This window comes from Mauremys mutica, chromosome 22, assembly GCF_020497125.1.
Source record: "Mauremys mutica isolate MM-2020 ecotype Southern chromosome 22, ASM2049712v1, whole genome shotgun sequence".
Taxonomy (NCBI): Eukaryota; Metazoa; Chordata; order Testudines; family Geoemydidae; genus Mauremys; species Mauremys mutica.
Window position 1 is genome coordinate 6,986,072 of NC_059093.1, and position 24,634 is coordinate 7,010,705.

The following is a 24,634-nucleotide window of genomic DNA, read 5'->3' on the forward strand; positions in this document are numbered from 1 at the left end:
GCTGTCCCAGTTTTTCCACCAAGCATTTTTTTTCCAGAGAGAAAACTAAGGAAGGGGAAGGGAGTTAAAAGAAAGAGATGGTCATATTTCCTTAAGGACCAGTAGAAGGAGGAAGCACAGTATTGGTAGCATTTCTAGGTGGGGTGTAAGGGTGGTTGTTGGGTTTTTTTGGAGTGGGTGGGAGAGGCTGTGGGTTGGTGCTGAAAGATCAGGTGGGAAAATAACCAATCTTCTTATTCCGTGCTTGATAAAAATTGACTTGTGAAATCAGTCTGTACAAGAAGTTTGATGAAATAGTATGAGTTCTGGTAGGGATCCTGTTATGGTGCCATGGTGGGCAGCAAGAAAGCAAACCTGGGACTTAGTGTATATTCCTAGCCATAAATGGTTAAATGTTGTATCTAAAAGTCTATGGAGGATATAGCTGGGAGTTATTTCATGTTCTTCAGCTGCCCTAGAATTAATTTTGTGTAAGAAGCCTCCTAACTGGGATATGTGCAGTGAGCTGGACTTCCTGCTTGTTAAGCTGTGGTTTTAAATGTCTGATGTTCTCTTACAGGCTGCTCCTGGTCCCCTCCATAAAGATAAACCTTTGCCGGTACCTCCAACACTCAGAGATCTCCCACCACCACCCCCACCAGACAGGCCATATTCCATTGGGGCAGAGAGTCGACCTCAGAGACGTCCTTTACCCTGTACACCAGGAGACACTGCTTCCAGAGATAAATTACCCCCCGTACCCTCCAGCCGTCAGGGGGAGCCCTGGCCATTGCGTCCGGTTCCAAAAGCGCCGTCTGTAGCTCTCAGTCCTAGTGACCCTTGGGCAGGAAGAGAGTTGACGAACCGGCACTCGCTCCCATTCTCACTCCCATCTCAGATGGATTCCAGACCTGATGCTCCTAGGCATGGGAGTACGCTCAGCTTAGACACCACAGCGGTAAGTCACCGGGTGTGGTGGCATCCTGCTTTCTAGTGGTGCAGGACTGCTTCCTGTGAGTGGGAGAGACGGAATGCTACTTGTGTGAGACTTCTCTGAAGTGATGATAAAGCTGAGCTATCATTTTTGTTCACATTTTTCATACAAATTCTAAGTGCTGGATCGAGAGCTGTGCGCAATAAATCCTCCTATGGGATGTCATTGCCCTGGGATTATGCATCGCACCCAGCCCAGAGTTGTCTGTAGGAGAGGAGACTTCAGTTCTTTGGCCTCTCTTTTGAGACAGCCAGGAAGGTGGTCAGGTAGTGCTGGTTGTGGTGGGCTTTTTTGGGATGTGGTTTCTTTGTCTGTTGGCAGCTGGACTAAGAGCCCAGCTCGTTTTAAATGGTTGCTATCAGTTGGCAACAATTTACAGTCACTATTGACTTGGGATTTTCAACCAATGATGATATTTTTATATTTGGAGGTGGTTTGGGGAAAATGCATGTTGTTATTTTTATACATACATATAAAAAAAATTTGAGACGTACCAAAGTCCGTGTTGAGTTTGGGGACTGATACCCCCACCACCACCTGTAACACATTGTGATGCAGTATGTTTCAGTCCAGAAGAAATGCTTCCCAGAACATTTTACTTTCTTTCATTCTTTAACCCTTATCAGTTGCTTCCTCCAACTCCAAGCTTCTTCAGAGTTTGAAAGCCAGTGTACTTTTTAGATATCAACAGGTTCTTTTGCAGGTGCAAGGTTTCTTTAAACGGATGATTCAGAATGTCAAAGAAGCTCTCCTTTTTCAGACAAGAATTGGTGCTTTGGGTGATGGGACATTGATGTCTATTGGAATTTGCTGACAGTAGTGCTATTTCTAACCTATCGGTTTTTCTTTGCAGAACTTGAACAGTGGTCCCCCAACCGGCTCAGACTATGAGCACCCCAAAATAAAACCCTCTTCATCTGCCAATGCTATCTACTCCCTAGCGATCAGGTGCGTTACTTTCAAATGAAGGCTCTTTTCTTGCAGTAGAGATCATTCGTTTCAGGATTGCTGTAGAGAGGGCAGAAATGTTCTTCTGGGTCTGTAGTCACATCTTGGTACTCTTTGGTTCCAGGGTTAGAATTTGACGTTATATAGATGGCCTGCGTTTAGGATTCAAGCTCTGGATTGTTAAAAACATGTGAACAAGAAAAAGTAAATCTCTCAGCAAGTATCCTTAGTATAGATCTGTAACTGGTCATTTCGAGTGGTGATGGAATGGTCGTTACCCAGAACTGTTGCAGTCTCAGACAACTGGTGTGCAGTGTCCTGTGCCTTAGATCCAGCTGTGCCTTAGAAACAGCAGTACATATGGTATGAGGGAGCATATATGTAGAGAGGCAGCATGAGGTTGAGATGTGAGGTCCTCCGGTGGCTAGGATATCTGTATGTCACTGTTACCACGCACCTTGGACAAGACTTTTGCTAATGATTTCACCAGCAAGTCGGGTCTCACAATTACATAGCTCAGAATTCCAGTAAGCCAGGTTGTTGCTTCAGTCAGAATCAGTTTGAAAAGCCTTGCTTGAAGCTTTGGCTTTCAGCGCTTGAGAGCTCTTGGGTGCTATTTTGTTGTTGTTTGGATTAGCTCCTTTTCAAACTGATTGTGTTGTTTGGATTAACCGTTTGTTTGTTTTTATTTGCATTAACTATTTTTCAAACTGATTGTGGTGGTGTTTGGATTAACTGTTTTCCAAATGCTCTTGATCCTCTTCCTTCTGCCCCCAGACCACTGCCTGTGCCAAAACTGCAACCCGGGGAACAGTCTGAAAGCGATGAGGATACTGAATACATGTCACCATCCTCTCTGCCTCTGGTGCCACCTGGTCCTGCCCTACAAAAACCAGAGATCAAACTGCCTTTGGAAATGACTCATGGTTTACGGTGAGACTACAGTTGTCTCTGCTGTGTTTACAACCCCACCCGTCCAAGGAGGCTTGTTCATTGATTCTGGCTGAGGTTTTATTCCCGTGGTTTACCTGCTGTCTGTTTCCCACTGGTATTGACCAGATCTAGATTAGAGTAGTGGGGTAAATGAAATGTGAACATTGCTCTGGTCTCAGAGTCCTTTATAGTGGAATCAGTTCACTCCTGCCCCCAGGCCATTTTTGTTGGTCCTTTGACACCAGCAGACATAGAAATGTGACAGCTTTGTTCCCTCACTTTCCAGTTACACCAGTTAAATTTTGATCTGTTATGTTGCAATGGAGACAATGTCAGAATGTGTATGAGAGCAAATATTCTCTGAAAGAAAGTAGGTAGCAGAGCTGTGCTTCATATCACGGCATGCATCTGAGAAGAATCTAAATAGCAGATTTTAGGTGAGGAGGAAACTACTGTTGCATGTCTGAAGGGAACATTTTTGTCCCACCTTTCATACAGAGAGTTGGAGTGTGACCAGCCAAATAATGTCTGTATGTATGAAGCTATGTACAACATTCAATCCCAGGCAACATCCTCTGACTTGGAGACCACCAACACTTCTGGTGAGTGGGCATGAATGCATGTTATAAAGCACCCAGGAGAGAAATTGGGTAGGAGTGAATTGATAAGATTCCCAGTTTAAATAGCAGTTAAGCTATCATTTAACAGAGGTATCACTTGCTGTTCAAGGTAAATAGTTTGTCATATGCATAAGTGATCAATTGGCATTGCCTACAGACTGTGAACTGGGATGTCAGTAAAGAGAAACTGATCTAACATGGGTTTAAGACACTCATCAGTTGCTTAAAAGAAATCATTGTTATGAAGATTTTGTATGAAGTGGTAGTAGCTGTAGGTAGCTGTGATGGAAATTGTCAGCCCAGACTTGTCATCTTTCTGTTTCCAGCTGTTCCCATTAATTCTCATCATTATTATTGGTAATTTTTACTGAATTTATGAAATTCTTCTCTGACACACTCCTTTTCTAGTGCGATCCATTTCAAGTCACTGATTCTCAGTGGCGTAGGCAAAGGCCTATGCGCCAATGTGGCATTGTGATTAGTGAGGATATCACACAGCATGTCTCCATGGCAAATTTTTTGGCGTGCTAGCATTCTCACTGATGTCCCCCTAGACTATGGAATTTTCTGCCATTGGGGATCAAGGTGAACCCAAATCTTGAGCCTTTTGAGGATTGATGCAAGATGTGTCTTTTCACAGTCCCTGCCCCACATTAACACAGCTTCAAAATGACTTTGCCATTGCTTCTTGGAAGGGAGTAGCCAAGAATGAACATGCTCAAGATAGTGTATCTATATTGAGGGAGGGATGGCATGTCTGTGTCCTTTTCCTGGCAGAATGATGGATTCCATTTTGTATGTGATGCCCTGGGTACTACTGTGATTGATGCATTAGAAATGCATCCTGTATAGAGCTAGATAGTTAACTTGACTAGGAAGGTAAAGAGTAACCTGGAGCTGCACACACACACCAGCCCGCAGGTTGTGTTTGGTGGGACACAAAGTGTACTGTCTCTCTCGTGCCCCCTTTTGCTTTCTGCCTAGTTGAGTGCCAACTGCAGAAACTCAGGGAGTGCTCAGCCAAGGTGGATTTGATCTTAAAGGCATCTGCATTGCTCCGCAAGCATAGTGTAAAGTTTAAAATTAAGCAGGAAAGCTGAAGTGCGTGTGTGTGTGTTTGAGAGACACATGGGTTTTAAAAAAATAATGTACCACTTGAGGCAGGGGTAGGCATTTACAGCTCTTCCACTGTGAAACATTTTACTCACTGTCCTGGAAAGAACTTCCTCTGGACTAGCAGGGGTGGCTCTATGTATTTTGCTGCCCCAAGCATGGCAGTCAGGCGGCTTTCGGTGGCGTGCTGCCAAAGCCGCAGGACCAGCAGACCTCCCGCAGGCATGCCGCCGAAGGCTCCCTGACTGCTGCCCTCACGGTGACCGGCAGAGCGCCCCCCACGGCTTGCCTCCGCAGGCATGCGCTTGGTGCACTGGTGTCTGGAGCCGCCCCTGTCAACAAGAGCCCCTTAGCTATCTGCTCTGCGAAGGCATGGGGACTGATGTGAATGAACTGTACTGCCTGGCTCAAGAAAGAGAAGGCTTTGTTCAGCACTTGGAGCTACTTGTGTGTGTATTTTTCTAGATGAGGGGGATATGGCTGCAGCCAATGCCAGCAATGGCCCAGAAGAGTCTGAGAATGAAGAAGATGGATATGATATCCCCAAACCACCTTTACCAACAGCCACAGCTCGTCGCACACTGTCTGATATCTCCAATGCCACGTCTGCCTTCAGCCGAATGTCTCTGGATTATGATCCCGTCACAGGTGAACACCCTTACCTCCTGATTTTACAGTGGTATCTGATAATTTGGTACACATCTTTGAAGCTTCTCTGTCACTAACTCGTTATTGCCTTTATGCTACAGAAGAATCGGTTCTGTATTACAGAGGTGCTCCAGTCCTGAGGGGTTAGGGTTGATTTAGATCTTAATATGTGCTGCACTAGCCATTTATAGCATTTGGTGTTTGGATTAGCAGTTGGCAAAACTCACCGTATTCACCTGGTCATCAAGAATACTCCTCTGTGGAAATTAGCTTTACCTGTAGCACACACTGGCAGGGGAAGTAAGACACAGACTGTAGCTGGACTTAAAACTGAGGTTTCTGATGTTATTGCCCCTAAAGACATTGATAACTCTGCAGGCAAAGGCAGTAAGAAAGACCAATCTTTGATCTTCTGTGCTAGGTCAGACTCGGGTATAGTTCTTTGCCAGCAGATGGAGCTAGTGTTTGGTGATATCCACCCTGTAGTGGGAAGGGCCTTGCTGGTTGTTTCTGTCTCCAGCCAGTAGAGAATAATGCTGTCCTAGCTAACACAGACTTGCAAAGTGAAAATCAAGGCTCACTCTGTCCAAAAATCCTGTTTGAGCCTGGGACTTCTCATTCTGCAACTATCTAGTCACTTCTGATGGAGGCACTGACCACCTTGGGGTTATTAGTCTTGCATCTTGTGGGGCTACCCTAGTGAGGAGTTCAGCATGCCTGATTCCCCCCAGGAATCAAAGGCTACTCCCAGAGGAAGAGGATGTGATAGCTGTGGCAAGGGGCTCAGGGGGAGAAGTAGGAAACAGTGCTTCCTGCTCCCAAGCCCTCTAACCTAGCAGAGACTCTAAGCTAAGAGCAGCTCAAAGTAGTAGATTCTCCAGGCAGCACCTTCCAGAGGGTGTCTTCCTTGCCTTGATCACTGCCTTCCAGGTCTTTGCCTGGAAGTTTCAGATTCCAGCTTTCCTTTCTGCAGAGCCTCCAAGAACTTTTTCCCTGAGCTGCTCTGCAGACTTCCAGCTCCCACTCCCTCAAGATGCTCTCCTCCAGCCCTGGGAAAAGCAGCAGGACTTTAATAGGTTTGCCACACATGCCCTTCCCTGCACCTCCTCTCATTACTCCACAGTGTTCATAGAACACCATGGGTGGGATAAAAGAGGAGCAGAATCTGCCAGCTTTCTGTTTCCAGCTGTGCCACTGACTCACTGTGTAGCCATGGAGTTAGGGGACTTCCTGTCTCTGGGCCTCAGTTTTCCCATCTGTAAAGTGGAGATAATGGTACTGTCCTTCCTTTGTAAAGTGCCTTGAGATCTGCAGATGAAAAGTGCTTTAGGAGGGCTAAGTGTTATGATTTGGGGGAGTTTTTGTTGCTATCTGAATCATAGGGTATTGGCTCTTGTCAGAGGCTGGCTACTAGGTGAGATGGACCATTATGGCAATGGCTGTGCTCTATGTCCTGTGCCATAGAACGTAGCTTCCTTTACTCTTGTAACAAGGCTCCATACCCATGGCTACTGTTTCAGCATGACCTGCTGTCTCTGAAACGTGATCCAACTTATGGTGAACGACCTATTTCTAAGGCAAATTGTGGAGGGCGTTCCTCTTCACAATTGTATGAAAGGCTTTTTGGTTATTTTTAAGCTGCTTGTTTTTCCTGGAAGATTAGTAAGTTGAACTGCATGTTGGTGGATGAGGCAGCTTCAGTGAATTTGTTGCCTGTTGTGCTTTTGATGTTTTCCAGAGAGCCTGCATCATGGTGACCGCTTCCTTCCTGACACCAGTGCTGCAGGGCTGGCTTCTTATAACTAGATTGTTTGGGGGTTCTTACTCTAAGGACTTGTAAACATTGCAGAAGTTCATCCTATTGGAAAACGCCATCTTCAGGCACCTGAGGGGTTACCCTGAAAGGCAAATCAAACGTTAAGATGTTCAACATTCAGTTTGAAAAGTTTCCGGTGATTTGAAAAGCAGGACAAAATGTTTTCTACAGCTGTCAAAGGTTAAAATGAGAAGACAACTGTAAGGAACCTGGGATAGCAGACAGTGATATCTGAAGGGGTAGTGTTCCTAGACACTGGGCAGATTTCCACTGGCAAATCAGTGACTGGTGTTTTTGTTACCTTTTCACAAGAGGATACAACACATGGCCCTTGGGAAGGTAGACGCTGGAATAATTCATTGTGAGGAAAGGCCGAAGAGGCTGAGTTTGTTGATCTGCTATAGCAGGGTTACTGTTACTAGGTAGGGTACCCTTCCACTGGAACTATTGCAGAGGGAGCGGGGGATGTGGTGCAGAAGTGCAAAAGCAAGAGCAGACCTGGCCCTGAGGCCAGAATGGCCAGGGCTCAGTAGAAAAGAGGGGTGCCTGATAAATTAGGTAATAGGTGAGTGGTTAAACAGGGGTTTTCCCAAGCCTTAGAAACACATTGGGATACGTGGTGAAATCTTATGCATATTCCTTGTACTGCATTGTTTTTCCAGACCTCTACTCTCTTACTCTCATTTTGATATCTGAGGTTTGCTCACACAGACTTACCCAAACAGCTCCCATTTGCTTGGAGATCTTGTTTCTATAAGCAAAACCAGTAGGGTTTGCTAATGATTTGTTAAACCTCTGTAACCATTTTTGTGCACCGGGGAAGAGGAGATGAGATAAACTGAAGTTGAAGGGACAGGCTGGCTGAGAAAAGTGGCTTGTGGTCCAGTGCTTCTACAGAGTGCTAAAGCTGCCTGTTAATGCAACAAGCACTTGTCGTCTTCCAAAAATAACACAGTTGTTTCTCCCTCCAGGTTCTTCCGATGGCTCTCAAGTTCCAGAACGGCCGCCGAAGCCCTTACCGCGGAGGATAAACTCTGAACGGAAAGCCGGGAGTTGTCAGCAGGGTGGAGGTGGCACCAGCACATCGCCCCAGCTTTCCAGTGAGATTGAGAACCTTATGAGCCAGGGATACTCATATCAGGACATTCAGAAAGCACTGGTCATTGCACATAACAATATTGAAATGGCCAAGAATATTCTCCGGGAATTTGTCTCCATTTCCTCCCCTGCACACGTGGCCACATAGCACATCATCTCCCTGCCTACAACTTCAGTGGACCAACTGCCTGGGCAGCCCATGGCCCAGCTGCAACCGCAAGGAGGAAGGGGTTCCTTGAGAGACTTGGTGCTGAATTCAGCCCTGCCTCTTAAGAGAATCAGTTATCAGGTTTCTGTGGTTCCAGATTTCAAAGCAATGGAATGAAACCGAGCGGATAGATGTGTATACGGCGTGTGTCTTGGCATCGTTTTGGAGTCCTTCACCCCCACCTCTTGTTTGGGAGTACAGATTTGTTTCAAAGGGCATTGGTAGAAATAGGGATCATGACAAGTGATTCCAGAGCTGATGCTCTGGGGGTGGGGGAGTGTTTTGTGCTGTGAATTCTAACTGAATGCTCTGAAAATGTCGCCAGGTTGATGTGGTGTGTCCTGTGGTTCATGGTACTAGACTGGGACCTGTTCACTGCTGTGTGTTTGGCTCAGGCTTTTTAGAGCAGGCCCTCTGCTGGGAATACATAGGAGATCTAGGAAGAAATGATTAGATAGCTTCCGTTCACTGTGGCATTTCTCCTGTCCCCATAATTATTGCTCACAATTGAAGTCCTCCCTTTTAGCCGGGACGCAAGTGTGACTGGCAGCAGTCAAGTATTTTTAACTCCTTAGTGCTGGGAGATGGATTTCTCTCCCCATGTATCGCATTGCCGGCACTGGATTCCAGGGAGTTGGATAGGTTGAACTTTGGGGGGGGGGGGTGGGCTTTTGGGGGAGGGAGGCATGGAGAACTGGCTGCTGCTTATCCTTTTAGCCCAGAGCATTCTGTGCTTCAGTGCTTCAACTTGCTTACAGCCGTGCTGGACTTGAGCAGCTACCACTGGATACTGCCATGCACTCTTTCTATAGGAATGTTGCATCTGGTAAATATGATGATTTATTTATCTAAATTGCATGGCAGCTATAGCACATTAGTGGCCTTCACACACATTCCATCCTCTCCTTTAGAGAGCGCTTGTGGGAGCCACTCACCGATGTGCCAGGTTTTGTGGAGTAGGTAGGTGCAACCGATGTAACTCATCAGTATCGTGTCTGCTTTGTAGCAAAAATGCAACAAAATTCTTTGAGGTTGTCTGCCACAATAATACGGGGCTTGCTTTCCCTTTCTTACACCAGGGAATTGTCAGAGCTTGTGTCAGACAGGAGATCAGAGGAAATTGTGTAGTTCTGAAACAGTCAAGCTGGACTTTAAAAGTTGTTCTTCAACTATTATTTTGGAAAAACCTGACTTGCTAGTAACCAGCTTAGTCAATCCCTTTCAATTTGTGTGTCGTTGGTGTTCACGGAGTGACTGATTCTGTCAGAGAGGAACTAAATCAAATAGAGATACAGAGACCATAGTTTGACAAATGGACAAAATGTGCATGTATTCAGTGCACATTAACTTTTCAGATTGTGCCCGCAATTATTTGGCTCGCTGTTGAATGTCAGTAGTATGAATGAACAGCAGTCGTGACTAAATGAATATTTATGGCTTGAAATATCTTTAGGGGGTGCAAGACTGTTTGATGTAGTTCATTCCTTTTACAGAATCTGGTAATCGGATCAGCACCTTGAAATTGACAGAGGGAATTTAACAAGAGTAATAGTAAATGTTACAGAAGGGAACAAAGTACTAGATTCTCATTTTATGTGGAACATAATGATTCTCTCTGAATCTACAGCCTTATCGTTGTAAGTGCAGTGGGATCCAGGTGACATAAACACATGGACTGTCCTCTTTCCTCCTTTCTTGGTAAAGAAAATATTGTCTGGAATGCTAGGGAGAGCCACTCTCTGGGCGGTACAGTCACTGCCCATCAGTATTGCTTCTGTTTTGGTGCCAGAGGTATAATTTGCAAACACAGCCTGATGCTGTGGTTTGTGTCGGTGCGAGCTGTGGGAGATGCTGACTGTTCACTGTAATAGTGCAAAGTCAAGTCGTGTGACTTCAGCGTGAGTTGCATGTGCATCGCTGAGGGCAGAGTCCAGCCCTAGTGAAGTTTTGAGCTGTAAAGAGAAGGGTGATGGTCTGCCCTCCATGGAATATACCTTTTCTCCTCTTCCTCTGCCCATGCACATGACAGACATGTCTTGTGTTTGTGTGAAATGCTGTGACGATACATAGCAGGCCGTGGTCAGCCTGTCTTTCTGCCCTTGTTGAAAAGCAGGTCTCGTGCAGGAACAGCTGAGGTTGGTACAAGGGCAGCTCTGTTCTCTTATTACATCTGCATGACGCAGTGGTAGTTTTGATCCTGACTAAGCAATTTCTGGAGTATCCGAATCATTTCCTGGTCTGTGCTTGTCCAAAATGTGCTTCAGAAGCAATTAGCGACCCTTCTGACGTAAAGGCTACTCTTTTCTACCCCTTCTTGGTATCTGTCAACAAAGCTGCCACTAACGCTGCGTTGGTTTTGCAGCCACTTGGCTTATAACTTTCTCTGCCAGGTCAGCCCGGGTGTTTCAATGTGCACGGTGGTTGTATTTTCAACAGGGTGGTAGTGCTCATGCCGTTGCTGCAGAGCAGTTAAATTTTACCAACTAAAAAGCCTTAACCTCTTGTCCTGCCATGCAGCACATGTTGTTCAAAGCAGCAATGTCCTATTCCTTGTGGACAGTCCATTTTCACAGGCTCGTCCTGTTACTAATTAGATCATGCCTAGCAAAGCTTTGACAGACCTCTTGTCAGGGGAGGTTCATTGCCTGTGGACATCATTCCAGGATTAGAGATTTGAAGGCAATCCTTGTGGTGTGGATCTCTGACGTTATTTTTATGCATGTGTCCTTTCTGCCCACTGTTTGTGTCTTAAACTTATCTGAGGAACTTAAGTGGCTTTTTCTCCTTGCACACATGAATGTTTGTTACAGTCTGCGAGTGTTGCCGAAGCATAGCCAAGCCAACGGCGCTTCCTGAGGTTGTTCTCTGTGGAGTAAAGTCAAGCACTTTGTGGTGTGTTTTCTTTGCTGCTTTTCTTTTGCAGAGGTAACCTTCTGATTGCCCCATCCCACCCCTGTGTCTTTATTCCAAAAGCTCAACTTCTGATTTTACTTTAAAAGAAAGAAATGGAAGGGGGAAAAAAAGCCAAATGTCTAGTGCCTTTCTTAAGGGAATGCTGCATCTCCCGGCTGGATCCGAGTCCCCTCTTGTGAAAACATAGAGCCTCAACTAGACTAGCTTTACAGATGCCTCTGAGTGCAACTGCTTTGAAGGGGACGGAAGCGGGGGTGGGCGGGAGAAGAGAGAGAGAGATGGGCAGGAGTTGCTTCAAAGATGATCCTGTGTTTTGTAGCGTTTCAACTGTGGAGGTTTCTTACCTTATCCCTGTTACTAACGGTGACTTGTCTGGATTGGTGCTGTAATAAGCTTGGTGTGAAGACAGTAGAATTGTAATGCAGGATTCTTTTTGCTTTTAACAAAACCAGTCAGAGTTCTGGTCATAAAAATGCTGTTTGTCCCCCACCTCTCACCCCAGGAAACAAAGCAAGCAAAATACAGTGCAGTGAGAGAGGAGCTTCACCAAGTGACAGTCGGCAGGTAGCTGTGGCTGCAGATGTGTGTCCTCCCATTCCCAGTTTGCAGCCACTCCCTCCCAGTTGTATGGGAATCTACAAGACATCCAGTTCCCACAGGAGGGCGGTAACAGACATGCTGTTACTTCTCTAGGTGGAGAAATCTGCCTGCTGGCCGGCACTTGCCTTGTTCCTCTCGGCAAGTGCTGCAGACTCAAGCATTAAGCAGATAGTGCCGCTCTGCTGGTTCGCAGTGGCTTTTGCGTTCTTTGTAAACACAGCTTTCCCTGTGTGTCCCTAACTGCTACCCAAATCCCAGGGCAGCTGGATAGGTTCAGGGAACAGCACATTGCTTTATGCACTAAGACCCTGTACATCTTTCCAGCTAATCTAGGGGCAGAGGAATTGCTGTACATGTGCATTTTAGCTGACTAAGGACAAAAAGGCAATTCTTGTGGCTTTTTTTAATGTGCCCCAGTTTAAAATCAGAGCAGGAAACAAGAAAATTATTATTTTTTAAATTCCTAATATAAATCTTTTCTTGAAATTCATGGTGGGGGAGGAAGAGTAGCTTTATTTCTCTTGAATAATGAATACCAATTTATATAATATCAGTGTTAAAATGTTGAGATTTTCACAAAATATTTTAAGAAGTATAATAGTGTCATTAATATAAAAAAAAATTTATATTAGCAGTATTTAATCCTTTCAGACCTGTAAAGAATAAGAAAAACAGAAGGTAAATATTCTTACAGAAAGTAGCTGAGCTTTAAGGTTCATTTGATTTAAAGTCCTCATTTTGTTTTGCAAATACATTGTTAATGTTTAGAAGTTATACTAATGTTATTTATTAATTTTTTTCATTCTTGTATGCAGCCCACTAAAGAGCTTTTTTGTTTTGAATTTCATGCACCTGTGTCAGTAAAAAAAAAAAATACAAAACAAAACAAAGTTTTATTTTTAAATAAATTTCCTTTGTTGTAGCATATCAGTGAGGTGGTCTTAATGTGATTCATGGAAAGTACTGCTCTTGAAACTATCACAAGCATGTTCTGTGTAACAGGGATGAACATTAAAAGCTGAAAACTACTGACTGGGTGTTCTTACCAACCAAAGGAACTGATAAAAGGTACCTGAGACCTTTTAAAGGTTATTTGGTACATCCTAATACAAACTGGCGTTATTAGGGTGGACAGCTAAGGCCTGGTCTACACTAGGAAAGATATACCAGTATAACTGTGTCTGTTACAGGTGGCTCCCCCCCCTCACCCCCCCCCCCCCGGCATAGTTATACCAGTACAAACCCTAGTGTGGCTGAAGTTATACTGGTACAGACGCTTCCCGGGTTACGCAAACCTAGAACGGAACGCTTGCGTAAGTCGGGGAGCGTCTGTATATGGTGTATTTCTTCCTGGAGTATGGTATAAACACTTGTACCAGTATAGCTGCATCCACAGTAGGGGTTTTTTCAGCGTCAGTCATACCAGTATTGTTAAAGCAGCAAAACACTAGTGTAGACAAGCCTTGAGACGCTGCAAGTTTGTCTTAAACTGCACAGCCCTACTGAGTGAGGATTCCTCTTCATTCACAGAACCTTGGTCCCCTGCTAACACATGGGTTGTCAACACTGCCTCTTCTGAGCAAAGGGGGGAGATATAGGAAAAAAGGTCTGTCACCAACTGCTAGGATTCTAGGAAAGCATGTGCTCCTTAGGCAATGCAAACTGGTACCTGAGAGACCTCATTCTTATAAGAGACTAATGAGAAATGCCTCTCTTGAGTTGGGGGGGGGGGTGTACTCTTGACCTCTTATGAGAGATGACTGTCAACAGATCTTTCGTGAAACTCTTGTGTCTGCTTCTTCTATAGCAGCAGCACAACTACAGAGTTAAGTCAGAGGTGGGCAAACTACAGCCCCTGGGCCACATCTGGCTTGTCAGACCTTTTAATCCGGCTTTCGAACTCCTGCCGGGGAGCAAGATCGGGGGCTTGCCTCGCTCCGCATGGCTCCTGGAAGCAGTGGCATGGCGGGCATGTCCCTCCTCTAGCTCCTACGCGTAGGGGCAGCCAGGAGGCTCCGCATGCTGCCCCCGCCTCAAGTGTCAGCTCCTGTTGGCCTGGAACCAGAGGGGGGACATGCCCCTGCTTCCGGGAGCTGCTTGAGGTAAGCGCCAGCTGGAGCCTTCTCCCCGGCCACCTCCTGCACCCCAATCCCTTGCCCCAGCCCTGATCCCCCTCCCCCCTTCTGAACCCCTTGGTCTCAGTCCGGTGCACCCTCCTGCACCCCAAACCCCTCATTCCCAGCCCCACCCTAGAGTCTGCACCGCCAGCCTGGAGCCCCCCCCCACACCCTGACCTCCTCATTTCTAGCCCCACCCCCAGCCGGAGCCCGCACCCCAACCCCCTATTTCATGAGCATTGATGGCGCACCCTACAATTTCCATATCCAGATATGGCCCTTGGGCCAAAAAGTTTGCCCACCCCTGCGTGAGGTGGATCTAAACCAAACTGAGTCTAACAAACGAGAGCCCCGGTTCTTGTGTCCAAGTGGGAATGCAGTAGTAGCTCCTGACCCAGTTGTGGGCATCCATTATAAATGCAGCAGACGAAGGAGGGGTGAAGAGAGGAGGAGGTGAAAGCACATGCTTTGAAGTCATGTATTGGACAGTCCAAGTGTACAGGCCACACCTAGGGAATGTCACCACCCCTAATTTAGTTTCTCACTGCACCATTGTGAACTGAGACAAAGTACAGCCAGTCCTGGAAGTATTTTGGCTTTTTATTTTCACATATATAAAAAAAACCCTGCAAATATCAGACAAACTCTTAAATTTACACACAAACCAACAAAAATATATATATATATAAAACAAAAGCTTTTGCTTCTGATATTTCTAGCTCACAAGTACAGCTCACCCTTTTTGTTAATGAGTTGGTTGCCTCTGCTGCTGCAGAGAGTCTCATTAACCACTGAGGAGGTTGGGTGCATAGGAAAGGAGCCGCTGTTGTTTTGCCCAGTGTTAATGTAAGGCTGTTTGTTGCTTAAGTGTTGGAGGAATGGAAAATAAATGGCTGGTTAAGTAGCAGCTATGGAGGGTGTAAGCCTACAACTTGGTTTACTTCTCTAATAGGAACGGAGAAGGAAAAGCAAGGGGCTCATCTCCTCAGTGTTCGCCTGGGGCCAGGGGAGAGGTCCTAGGGCTGAGGGAAGCAACAGCAGTATATGCTTGCAGGCTGGGTGGGGTTCTGTTTGGTATCTCTGAGATAGCACCAGTTCAATATTCTGTGGGAGCTCAGTTCTGTCAGTTTCCCTTCTTGTTCACAGATGTTACCTGTCGCCCCGGCCTAGGCCAGAGAATGGAATTTTAGTCAAGGATAAGTAATGTTTTACCTAGTGAGAATACTTTAAAAAAACACAACAACCCTAGAGAGGTGCCAATATCTAAGCATGGCATAAAGCTTCTCTTCATCAGCCTTGACTTAAGACATGGTCCTCTGGAGGGCCTGCTCATTTCAGTAGCGGTACAGCTTAATTAGAAATCTGCCCAAGGTAGCCACGTTCCTCAGGGAGCTGGCAGGTGAGAAACAAGGCCTAAGCCCTCAGCTAAGCAATGCCACATCATGCAGCTTTAAAACTTTCACATCAACATACTGTTGGGTCTGGTCCCTGCCGAACCCTCAGAACGACTGGGAGGCCCTGCTTTTTACTGCACATAGAACAGAGATCCTTTCCTTTCAGCTACTTGTTCTCAACAGAGTCACTTGGGAAAAACAAAATCAACTCTTCCAAGAATGGAGCGCTCTACCTGCAAGATGAGAGGCTGTGAATCTAAATCAGCAAAACAAGAACAGTTTAGGGACAAGCTAAGAGAACTAACCATTCGGCACCCTACAATCCACCAGGTAAATTCCACCCCCTATCTGTAATTCATACTGTGCACCCATTGTTCAGAGACTTAGCTGGATGCTGCTAATCTAAAACGGGTTGTGGGGTTGGGGTTTTTTCAGTTGGAAGGAGCTCCAATTAAAAGCACAACTCTAGTCCTGACAAACCCAGACCGCCTAGTGCTCTAGCCTACTTTCAGGAGGGCAGGGGGGACTTATCTGCTGTGAATTTTAGGTAAAACGCTTCTAGACACACCACACACACACACACACCCCCGCCCCCTCAAACACACACACAACTGGAACAATAAAAAGCTAACGGTAACATTCCTGATACGGCCTTAAATTCTTCCATCTATCAGGGCAATGTGGATGTTTTTCAAGAATTGGTTTTTGGCCTCTGAAGCAGTCAGTCAGTCCAGATTTGCCACGGCTAGTGTGGTATCTTTCAGACCCTTGGCTAGTGTAATGGTCATATGGGGGGGCTGTGGTATTCCTCCCTGCAGAGCAGTCTCAGCGCTGTGATGCATTTCAAGGTCTCTGGCCATGCTCTCAGGGAGCTGGAGCAGGGTTGGGAGGTGGCGATCCAGGAACAGGAAAGGTTTGAAGGAAAAAACACACGGCGGGTCCCTCACTCTAGTTCCTCAGATCGATGTATTTCTCTGCCTTTGGACAAGAAATATGTAATTAGAGGTAATCACCGTGCAGGTTCTCCCCCCCCATGTGACCACACCAGCTGCTCAGAGCCAACCCAGTTGAGTGATGATCTGAAGGCTACCGGGGCATGTGCTCATATACATGGATTTGCATTAAACAAAGGAACATGTGAGCTGAACTGGAACCGTCCAACTGGAAACCTCTGCATATTAAAACTAGACAAAGCACTTTAGGATAAAGGGCAGGAACAATCCTATCTTGGTGGCGGGGGGGAACTGCCTCTTTAATTACTTGTACCCTGTGGAGTAGCTTCCCCAGGGGAGAGGGAGAAAGCTCTCCTGTGGCAGAGCCCAGTAGTGAGGGCTGCTGCCTTCTTTTCCTCCTCCTTGCAGTCCCCTGGCTCAGGACACACCCTGCCCTGGTGTTCGTGGATCCGGTTCTTAGGCATCTACGGAGCACCTAGAGAGTCTAGGTCCCTACGTGAGCTTGGCGGAGGCCAGAGAGTCTCTAGCCTGTAATGCCTACACCCCTTAGCTCTGGGCCAGGCTGACTGCGAACGAAGAGGGGACAGGGAAACCTAAGAGCCGGGATCTGTGCTTTCTCCTGGGAGCCAGGGGACGTGGCCAAGTTCACGGTGAGAGCGCTGCGGAGGGGGAGGGGAAAGTTTATAGCAGACGGGGAAGCAGTTTCCCACTAGCATGCAGCAACACGTCCACATCTCGGCCCCGGCGCTGACTGAAGTGAAATGAAAGCCTGGCACCACGAGGTCCCCCCCACTTCCCTTATTTACTGCTGATGACGATGGATGCTGAAGGCCCATGCAAGATCAGGGGTGCTGGGGACAGCAGTTGACTCCAGAGGAGGCCTGCCCTCTGTGTGAACAGCAGGGCAGAGCCACCCCCTGTGCCCTTCGAGCATCACTGCTGCTCCTGGCCAGAGGCTGCAAAGGGACACCCAGCCCCCGGAAGGGAATTGCATGGAGAGCTGTCCTACCTGGTCACCTGCAGGTCTCTTCTCGCCGTTGGCACCCTGCAGAAGCCCCGCCTCTTCGGGAAGTTTATCTGACTTAACTTCAACTACAATCTCGTCTTTACGGGCATCTGGCCTGGTGCTAGGGGGAGGGAGGTGACAGTTTTCAGACACGTTTGAGGTCCCCGAGCACCAACGGACAGAGGCGCAGGAGTCTGGGCCCTTTGGCTGATTCCTATGGGCTCCCAGAGGGCAGAAGGAAAAGGAGTCGGAGCAAAATCAAACTCCGGTGGGAACACAGGCCGCGGGAAACTTTCAACGACTCCAGCCTCTGCCAGTAGGAGGTGCTGTAGGGGAAGGGGCAGGAGCCCTGGGATAGCAGCCACGCTCAGTGCTGCTGGAGTGTGGGGATCGGAGCTGTTCGGGTCACACTAGGGGTGGCTGGCTGATGGGGAAACTCAGCTGTGGCTCCCTGCAGCGCCTGCTTCGGGAGGCTGTGCCAGGAGCCTTTGCTGTGGGGAAGCTCTTGGTTACTCTGCATCCAGGCCTCCCCGCCCCGCCCCCCCGCATGAGAACAGCCGTGAGGCATCCTAGCCCTTCCGGGGGCGGTGCGGGGAGAGCAAGGTGCCTGAATGGGATGAGATGGGAAGCGTGAATGATTTGGTGCATCTTTGAGCCAAGCCCTTGCTAGCCGGGAGGCGGGGGAGGCATGAGCACTGCGGGCGCGAGCTATGCTTACATGTCCTGCTTCCCGGTGCGGTTGCAGGGGATCTTGCCTTTCTTGTGCAGGAAGTAGAGCACAGCGCCGAGCACAGCGATCACCAGGATGCACACGATGACCGCCACGATGATCACGCCCTTGCTCTCCTGGGTCTTTTGCTCTGCTCGCAACAGACAGGTGCCTTTACTGCCTGACCCCACGGCTTCCCCGAGAGATGCCCGTCGCCTTCCACTCACAGTAGTAGGCAGCACACTTACCTCTCCCCAGGCTGCATTGGAAGTGCATTGAAGGGGCAGGGGGGGGTAGCGGGGGAGGCACCAGGAAGAGAGGGGGATGCATGCAGCACAGCTAGTGCAATGCACGGTGGGGGGACCTCAGGTTCTGTTCCTGGCCCTGCTGCTGGCTTGTGGGGGGGTGTCATAAACAGATAGTTAAGGGTTAAGGGCTCTTTTACCTGTAAAGGGTTAACATACAGTACCTGATGACCACCTGACCGAAGGACCAATCAGAGATAAGATTTTTTCAAATCTCTGTGGAGGGAAGCTTTTGTCTGTGTTTTCTTTGTTTTGCTCAGGTACTCTTTTGAATCTAAAAGAGACCAGTCATGTCTCCAAGTTCTCCTGGAGTAGTTTCTACTAATTAATAGTGAGTATTAATTAGAAAGGCGAATTAGTCTTATGATTTAATTTCTATATTTGCAATTGTGTGTTTGCTAAAGGAAATTCTTTATTCCTGTTTGCTGTTACTTTGCTTTCACTGAGAAAGAAAGGGGGAGAGGGGATTCTCTCCAGAGATTGATAAGGTTATACCCTATGAGTGTCCAACTTGGGCTCATAGAGATTTTGTATTTTCTTTTTGTTCTCTTAATAAATTCTTTTCTTTTCTTTGGACTTGGTTAATTCCTTCTTCTGTGGAAATTCAGGGGAAGGTGAGGGGGGAAGAGACAGTTCCTCCTGGGTTTGATTCAAGCAGTTTGAATCAGGTATCTCTCTCCTAGGAAAAGGGAGGGGGGAGGAAGCAGGGGGAATGGTTTGTTTCTCCTGGGTGTAAGAACTCCATGGATTTGGGGCTCTTGGAATCCCCTAGGATTTTGGGGAAGGACTGTGTCTCAATCCACATTTCCTGATTGAGTGGTGGCATCTTACTAGATCTAAACTAGGATTTTAGTTTAGAGCAGGGGTCTCAAACTCAAATGACCCCGAGGGCCGCATGAGGACTAGTGCATTGGCCCGAGGGCCGCATCACTGACACGCCCCCTTGCTGCCCCTGGCCCCACCCCCAATCCACCCCTTCCATGAGGCCCCGCCCCTGCCCTGTCTCTTCTCCACCTCCTCCCCTAAGCGCGCGCGCAGTTTTAATAAATATATACACTCAGTAATGCACCTCACTCAAAGGACAAAACACGCACTTAGATTTACTGCCTAAGGCTCTGGGAGGGAGTTTGGGTGGGGGAGGGGGTCTGGATGCAGGCTCTGTGCTCGATGCAGGCTCCAGGCTGCGGCAGGGGGTGGGGGTGCAGGCTTTGGGACGGAGTTTGGGGATAGGAGGGAGTGCAGGGGTGAGGGCTGTGGGGCTGAGGGCGAGGGGTACATGATGCAGGAGGGGGCTCAGGGCTAGGGAAGAGGGTTGGGCTGTGGGGTGAGGGCTGTGGATGAGGGGTTCATGATGCGAGGGGGCTCAGGGCTAGGGAAGAGGGTTGGGTTGGGCTGTGGGGTGTGGGGTGTGGATGAGGGGTTCATGATGCGAGGGGGCTCAGGGCTAGGGAAGAGGGTTGGGCTGTGGGGTGAGGGCTGTGGATGAGGGGTTCATGATGCAAGGGGGCTCAGGGCTAGGGAAGAGGTTTGGAGTGTGGGCTGTGGATGAGGGGTTCATGATGTGGGGGCGCTCAGGGCTGGGGCAGAGGATTAGGGTGCGGGGGGATGAGGGGTTCATGATGTGGGGGCGCTCAGGGCTGGGGCAGAGGATTAGGGTGCGGGGGGATGAGGGCTCTGGCTGGGGCTGAGGATTAGGGTGCAGGGGGATGAGGGCTCTGGCTGGGGCTGAGGATTAGGGTGCAGGGGGATGAGGGGTTCATGATGTGGGGGTGCTCAGGGCTGGGGCTGAGGATTAGGGTGCGGGGGGAATGAGGGCTCTGGCTGGGGCTGAGGATTAGGGTGCAGGGGGATGAGGGGTTCATGATGTGGGGGTGCTCAGGGCTGGGGCTGAGGATTAGGGTGCGGGGGGAATGAGGGCTCTGGCTGGGGCTGAGGGTTTGGGGTTGGAGAGGCTCAGGGTAAGGGAAGCCTGCCTTGCCAGTACTGGCGGAGGGCAGGCACTAGGACCCTGCACCCTAATCCTCAGCCCCAGCCAGAGCCCTCATCCCCCCACACCCTAATCCTCTGCCCCAGCCCTGAGCGCCCCCACATCATGAACCCCTCATCCCCCCGCACCCTAATCCTCTGCCCCAGCCCTGAGCGCTTCCCTTCCCCCCCCCCCAGCCCGGCCCCGGCGGGTCCCGCTTCCCTTCCCCCGGCCCGGCCCGGCCCCGGCGGGTCCCGCTTCCCTTCCCCCGGCCCGGCCCGGCCCCAGCGGGTCCCGCTTTCCCCCCCCACTTACCCGAGCGCGTCTCCGGCGGTGCCGCTCAGAGCCGCGTGGTGAGGGGGCGGGGCTGGGAGCTCCACGCCGAGCGCAGCGCTCAGCCCAGAGCTCCCAGCCCCGCCCCCTCCCCACGCGGCTCGGATCGGGGCGGGGCTCAGGCGCTCGGACGGAGACTCGGCGCTCTATGCGCCGAGGCTCCAGGAGAGGGGCGGAGGCGGGAGCCTCCGCTTTTCTCTTGGGGGCCCCTGCGGAGCTCCCCTGGGGAGCTCCGCGGGCCGCAGGGAAGAGCTCCGCGGGCCGCATGCGGCCCGCGGGCCGCATGTTTGAGACCCCTGGTTTAGAGGGAAACCAAGTCAGGTCCCCACATTGGAGCCCAACAGTTCCAAGTGGGGGTGAGACCTTTGACATGGTGGCATGCGGGTCCTCACCTTGAAACCCCCCAGTTTCAAGTGAGGGTAGACCCAGGACAGGGGGGACGGACAATATGGATGTTTGTAACGTGCTGTGTATTAGGCGTTAACTCCAGTGATGGGAGATCCCCTCCCGCTGACGGAGGTTGTGTCTTCACTGGTGACTTGGCATCCTACATGCTTAAGCCACTTTTGGAAATGGGCCTTAGACACATTTCACCCATCGTCTAAACCCGCGGGCGGCTTGGGAACACGCCGCTGCCGTGGAAGCACTTCTCATCCAAATACCGGGTCTCCGGCTCTAATTTAGACCTCCCTCTGCGGCATCTGCCCCCCCGTGCCACGGAGCGAGGGCGTGAGAGCCCAGCTGAGCGAAGGCCAAAGAGTGGGGTGGAAACTAGGGGCTGACTGGCCAGAAGGAGTCCCATTGGAGTGCCCGTTTCTGGGGTGTAACGGGAGGGCCGCACTCTGCAGACAGCGGGGGACACGAAGCCATCAGCACAGCTGTAGGCAGAGGGAAGGCTGGGAGTAGGTGTCTGGAGGGTGCGAAAAGGCGTGCGAAGCGCTCACACGGTGAAAGCAGGCCGGGGCTCTCAGGAGGGAAGGGACCAGCTGGGAGGCAGGGGGTGCTGTGGGCTACTGACCTTTCTTGATGGATTCCGCTAGAATGCCAAGGAAGAATGGAGAGAGAGCGCTGAATGAAGCCCATCCCTCCCCGGGGTGGGAAGGCGCTGGGCAGACGTTCACCCCATTGGCTCCGGGACTTAGCCGCCCGCCCCCGTGCCCCAGGGCAGCTCACAGGGGCTGAAGTGTAGAACTCGGTGCCCGTGGCATCTCTCTGTACCAGGACACCAAGGGATGTGGCTGCTATTCCCCAGCCACCTCCATCTTCCAGGGGCCCGGGCAGCGCTGCTTGGCCATTCTGGCTGCTCAGTCTCATCCCTGCCTCTCCTCAGGGGTGCTTAATGTGTGGGTGAGATCTCGTTCCTTCGCCCACCGCAGGGACCCTTGTTCAGCACGGTCACTGGGGCCACTTACCAGTAGTGTTGCCAGAAGGAGGAGGTGTCGTCATCGTTCCTGTAATGAAGACAGACACCGGCTGGTTGATTTGATTCCTCCCCTCTTGGTGGAGCTGGGAGTGCGTTAGCATCAAGGGTGCCTGCAGCAGCATCCCAACCCAGCGCGCTGCTCTGCACCAGCTAGAGGGAGATTCCAGCCTTGCCTGTGTGCAGAGTGTCGTTGAAACGCCAGGGGCTGGAGCGGGCGATGCCCCTCTGAACGCCCCCGGGCCGCTTTGCAGACATGCTCACTGGCTTCCCCCAGCCACTTACAGATTCACTCGTGTGCAGTCCCTCCGCTGCCACGGGGACCCAGGGGATACCCTGGCCAAAGGGGTGGTGCGGGGGAACGAACGAGATGATGAATCATCTTTTCGACCTCCGCTTTCTAGGACCTAAATGTCCAACACAGACGCCTCTAACGAACCGCGCTGAGAACGGATCACGCAGCGTGCGCTACAGCCGAGCAGCTGGGCTTGCTCTCCAGCCCAGAGAGACGTGGGGAAGAACCGTGCAGGAGAGTTTGCATTTGGAAATTATCAGCCAGCACATGGGGAAGGTCAATGAGTGTTAAGTGAACTCAAGCTGCCCTCCCGGAAGTCAGGCCAATGGCCATCAGCAACGGGCCTCGGAATGCCCCTCCGTCCTTTGGCAGCTCAGAGCGGAGAGCCATGTGCACTCAGCATCCTACCTGCTGATCTGAAGGACACAAATAAGCATTCACTGCTCGGTCTTCCCCATAGCCCTGCTTTTGCATTATCAACAGTGCCGTTAACTAAGTCCCGACTGCCGAGTCTCGGCTGCTAGTTGTGCCTGGGCTCCGATCAAAGCCAGCAGCTCTTTGATTCCAGGGTGAACTTGCAAATTAGGAAAACCACCATTTTACAATGAACCCCCCTGACGCCTCTTTCACGGTCGGTTTTCGAGTAGAACTGAGCTTTATATCTTACAGTGCAGTCTGTCACCCCTCCTGCTTAGCTCACCCTTTGGAGTGAGGCAATCAAGGAAATATCATAACCCCTTCGGGCCAGGGAATGTCACTTTGTGCAGCACCTAGCACGCTGGGGCCCCGATTCTGGATTGTGGCGCACAGCAGCTCCAGTAATAACCCATGGAGGCTTTGTAAACACTAGCCCTACAATTCACGTTTTGCCCTTATGGAAGAAGTTGTGGGTGGGCGCTTCATACCCTGCAAAGTGGACTTGGCATTTGGATTTGTAATCCACAGGGAGTTGAACCGTGAGCAAATGGTTAAGAACCAACACGTTCTTCCATCAGTGCAGCAAGAGACCAGGGAAATAGATTAATCCTACCACTGAAGAAAGAGTGTCTCTCCGCACGTCTCCACAAAGGTGAGTTCTCTTCAAGTGAAAACTGCTACGAGTTAGAACTCCTTGTTACGCAAAAGTAAGTAGGTACACAGTGGGTTTGTGCCACCATCACAGTACTTTTTCCTACTAGTTGTAAATAGAGAGTAAGTGGCCCTCCCTGTTATGGTGTTAATGATCTCTTTTCTATGTACATTTAGGTTCACTGCAGAGAGGAAAACCTGACTTTTACAAAGAGAGATGGAAAAGTTCCTCCTCCATTGGCAATTCGGGTCTTGTCAGTCCTGCTTTCCCTGGACCCGTCTCTCCTGACTGGCTGTGTTAGGCGACCAGTGACACTGGAATAAGGCTCCCAATCTGACATTGGATCACGTGAGTGGTCAAAGGGAATATTCATGTACTAAGAACCAGATCTTGGGAGGTGCTGAGTATCCTCAACTCCCATTGACATCAACCTGAGTAGAGGATGCTCAGCACCTGACAGGATTAGGCCTTGACAGAAGGAGGAAGAGATTATTATTAAGACTTTAAAAATAGCAGAGAAGCTCAGAACTTCCTCTGCAAAATCAGGCCAAGCCAGACCAGCTCCTCCTGAAATGTCTCAAGTAGAACCACCAGCTTGGAAAGGGGGACTTGGGTGCTGTCTGTCTTTCTCCATCACGGCCAGAGCTTTTCTCTCCACAAATATTTGGGTGGAATTTTCTGATTTTTGAAAATTTAAGGGACCCAGCAGGTAGAAACACTTTCATTTTATGTGCCCTGTCACTTTTGTCTCCAAAAATCAAAACTTTGTTGTTGTTTTTTTAAAAAATTGAGATGGCTGATATTTTGAGAAAACATGTATTATTATTATTTATTTTTTTTACCAGCTCTGATCCTAAAGAAGGGCCCAATTCTCATTTATGCTGAGGCCCATTTATACCCTGCCAGTGCAGCATGAATGACTATCAGGCCTGGAGAATGCAAAGCCCCTTTGCAGATCCTCTATTCTATCCAGCTTTGGGTGAACTGTGACTCTCTTCACAGGCAGGCTGAGATCTATTGGGGTTGAGTGGGCCCGTGCTTTGAAGGCTACATGACTGGTGTCTGATGCTCTTGGTATATTGTGTATTTTGTTTCTAATCAGAAATTTAAAAAAAAAATCATTAAGAAAAAATGGTCTCCCTGTTTTGTGAATTAGAGCAGGAGGGGAGGACTCCAGTCTGGTCTGGAATGAGAGAA

At 49.3% G+C, this 24,634-nt stretch overlaps 2 protein-coding genes across 4 annotated transcripts in view; one reads left to right on the top strand and one right to left on the bottom strand.

The window, feature by feature from the left end:
- CBL (Cbl proto-oncogene) overlaps nucleotides 1–8,996 on the top strand; it is a 50,815-nt gene extending 41,819 nt beyond the window's left edge. The window contains exons 11-16 of the mRNA XM_044996776.1: nucleotides 560–937; nucleotides 1,827–1,921; nucleotides 2,699–2,854; nucleotides 3,353–3,456; nucleotides 5,053–5,235; nucleotides 8,023–8,996. Coding sequence (XP_044852711.1) covers nucleotides 560–937; nucleotides 1,827–1,921; nucleotides 2,699–2,854; nucleotides 3,353–3,456; nucleotides 5,053–5,235; nucleotides 8,023–8,297 — 1,191 coding nt within the window. The 3' untranslated portion in view covers nucleotides 8,298–8,996. The remainder of the gene's footprint in view (nucleotides 1–559; nucleotides 938–1,826; nucleotides 1,922–2,698; nucleotides 2,855–3,352; nucleotides 3,457–5,052; nucleotides 5,236–8,022) is intronic.
- A 5,573-nt stretch (nucleotides 8,997–14,569) lies between these two features.
- MCAM (melanoma cell adhesion molecule) overlaps nucleotides 14,570–24,634 on the bottom strand; it is a 39,062-nt gene continuing 28,997 nt past the window's right edge. The window contains exons 13-17 of one of the 3 annotated variants that reach the window (XM_044996805.1): nucleotides 22,066–22,104; nucleotides 21,672–21,689; nucleotides 18,059–18,200; nucleotides 17,344–17,461; nucleotides 14,570–16,359 (exon numbers count right to left, since the gene is read on the bottom strand). In XM_044996805.1, coding sequence (XP_044852740.1) covers nucleotides 16,330–16,359; nucleotides 17,344–17,461; nucleotides 18,059–18,200; nucleotides 21,672–21,689; nucleotides 22,066–22,104 — 347 coding nt within the window. In that variant the 3' untranslated portion in view covers nucleotides 14,570–16,329. The remainder of the gene's footprint in view (nucleotides 16,360–17,343; nucleotides 17,462–18,058; nucleotides 18,201–21,671; nucleotides 21,690–22,065; nucleotides 22,105–24,634) is intronic. The other 2 variants (XM_044996806.1, XM_044996807.1) reach the window with 2 other exon arrangements.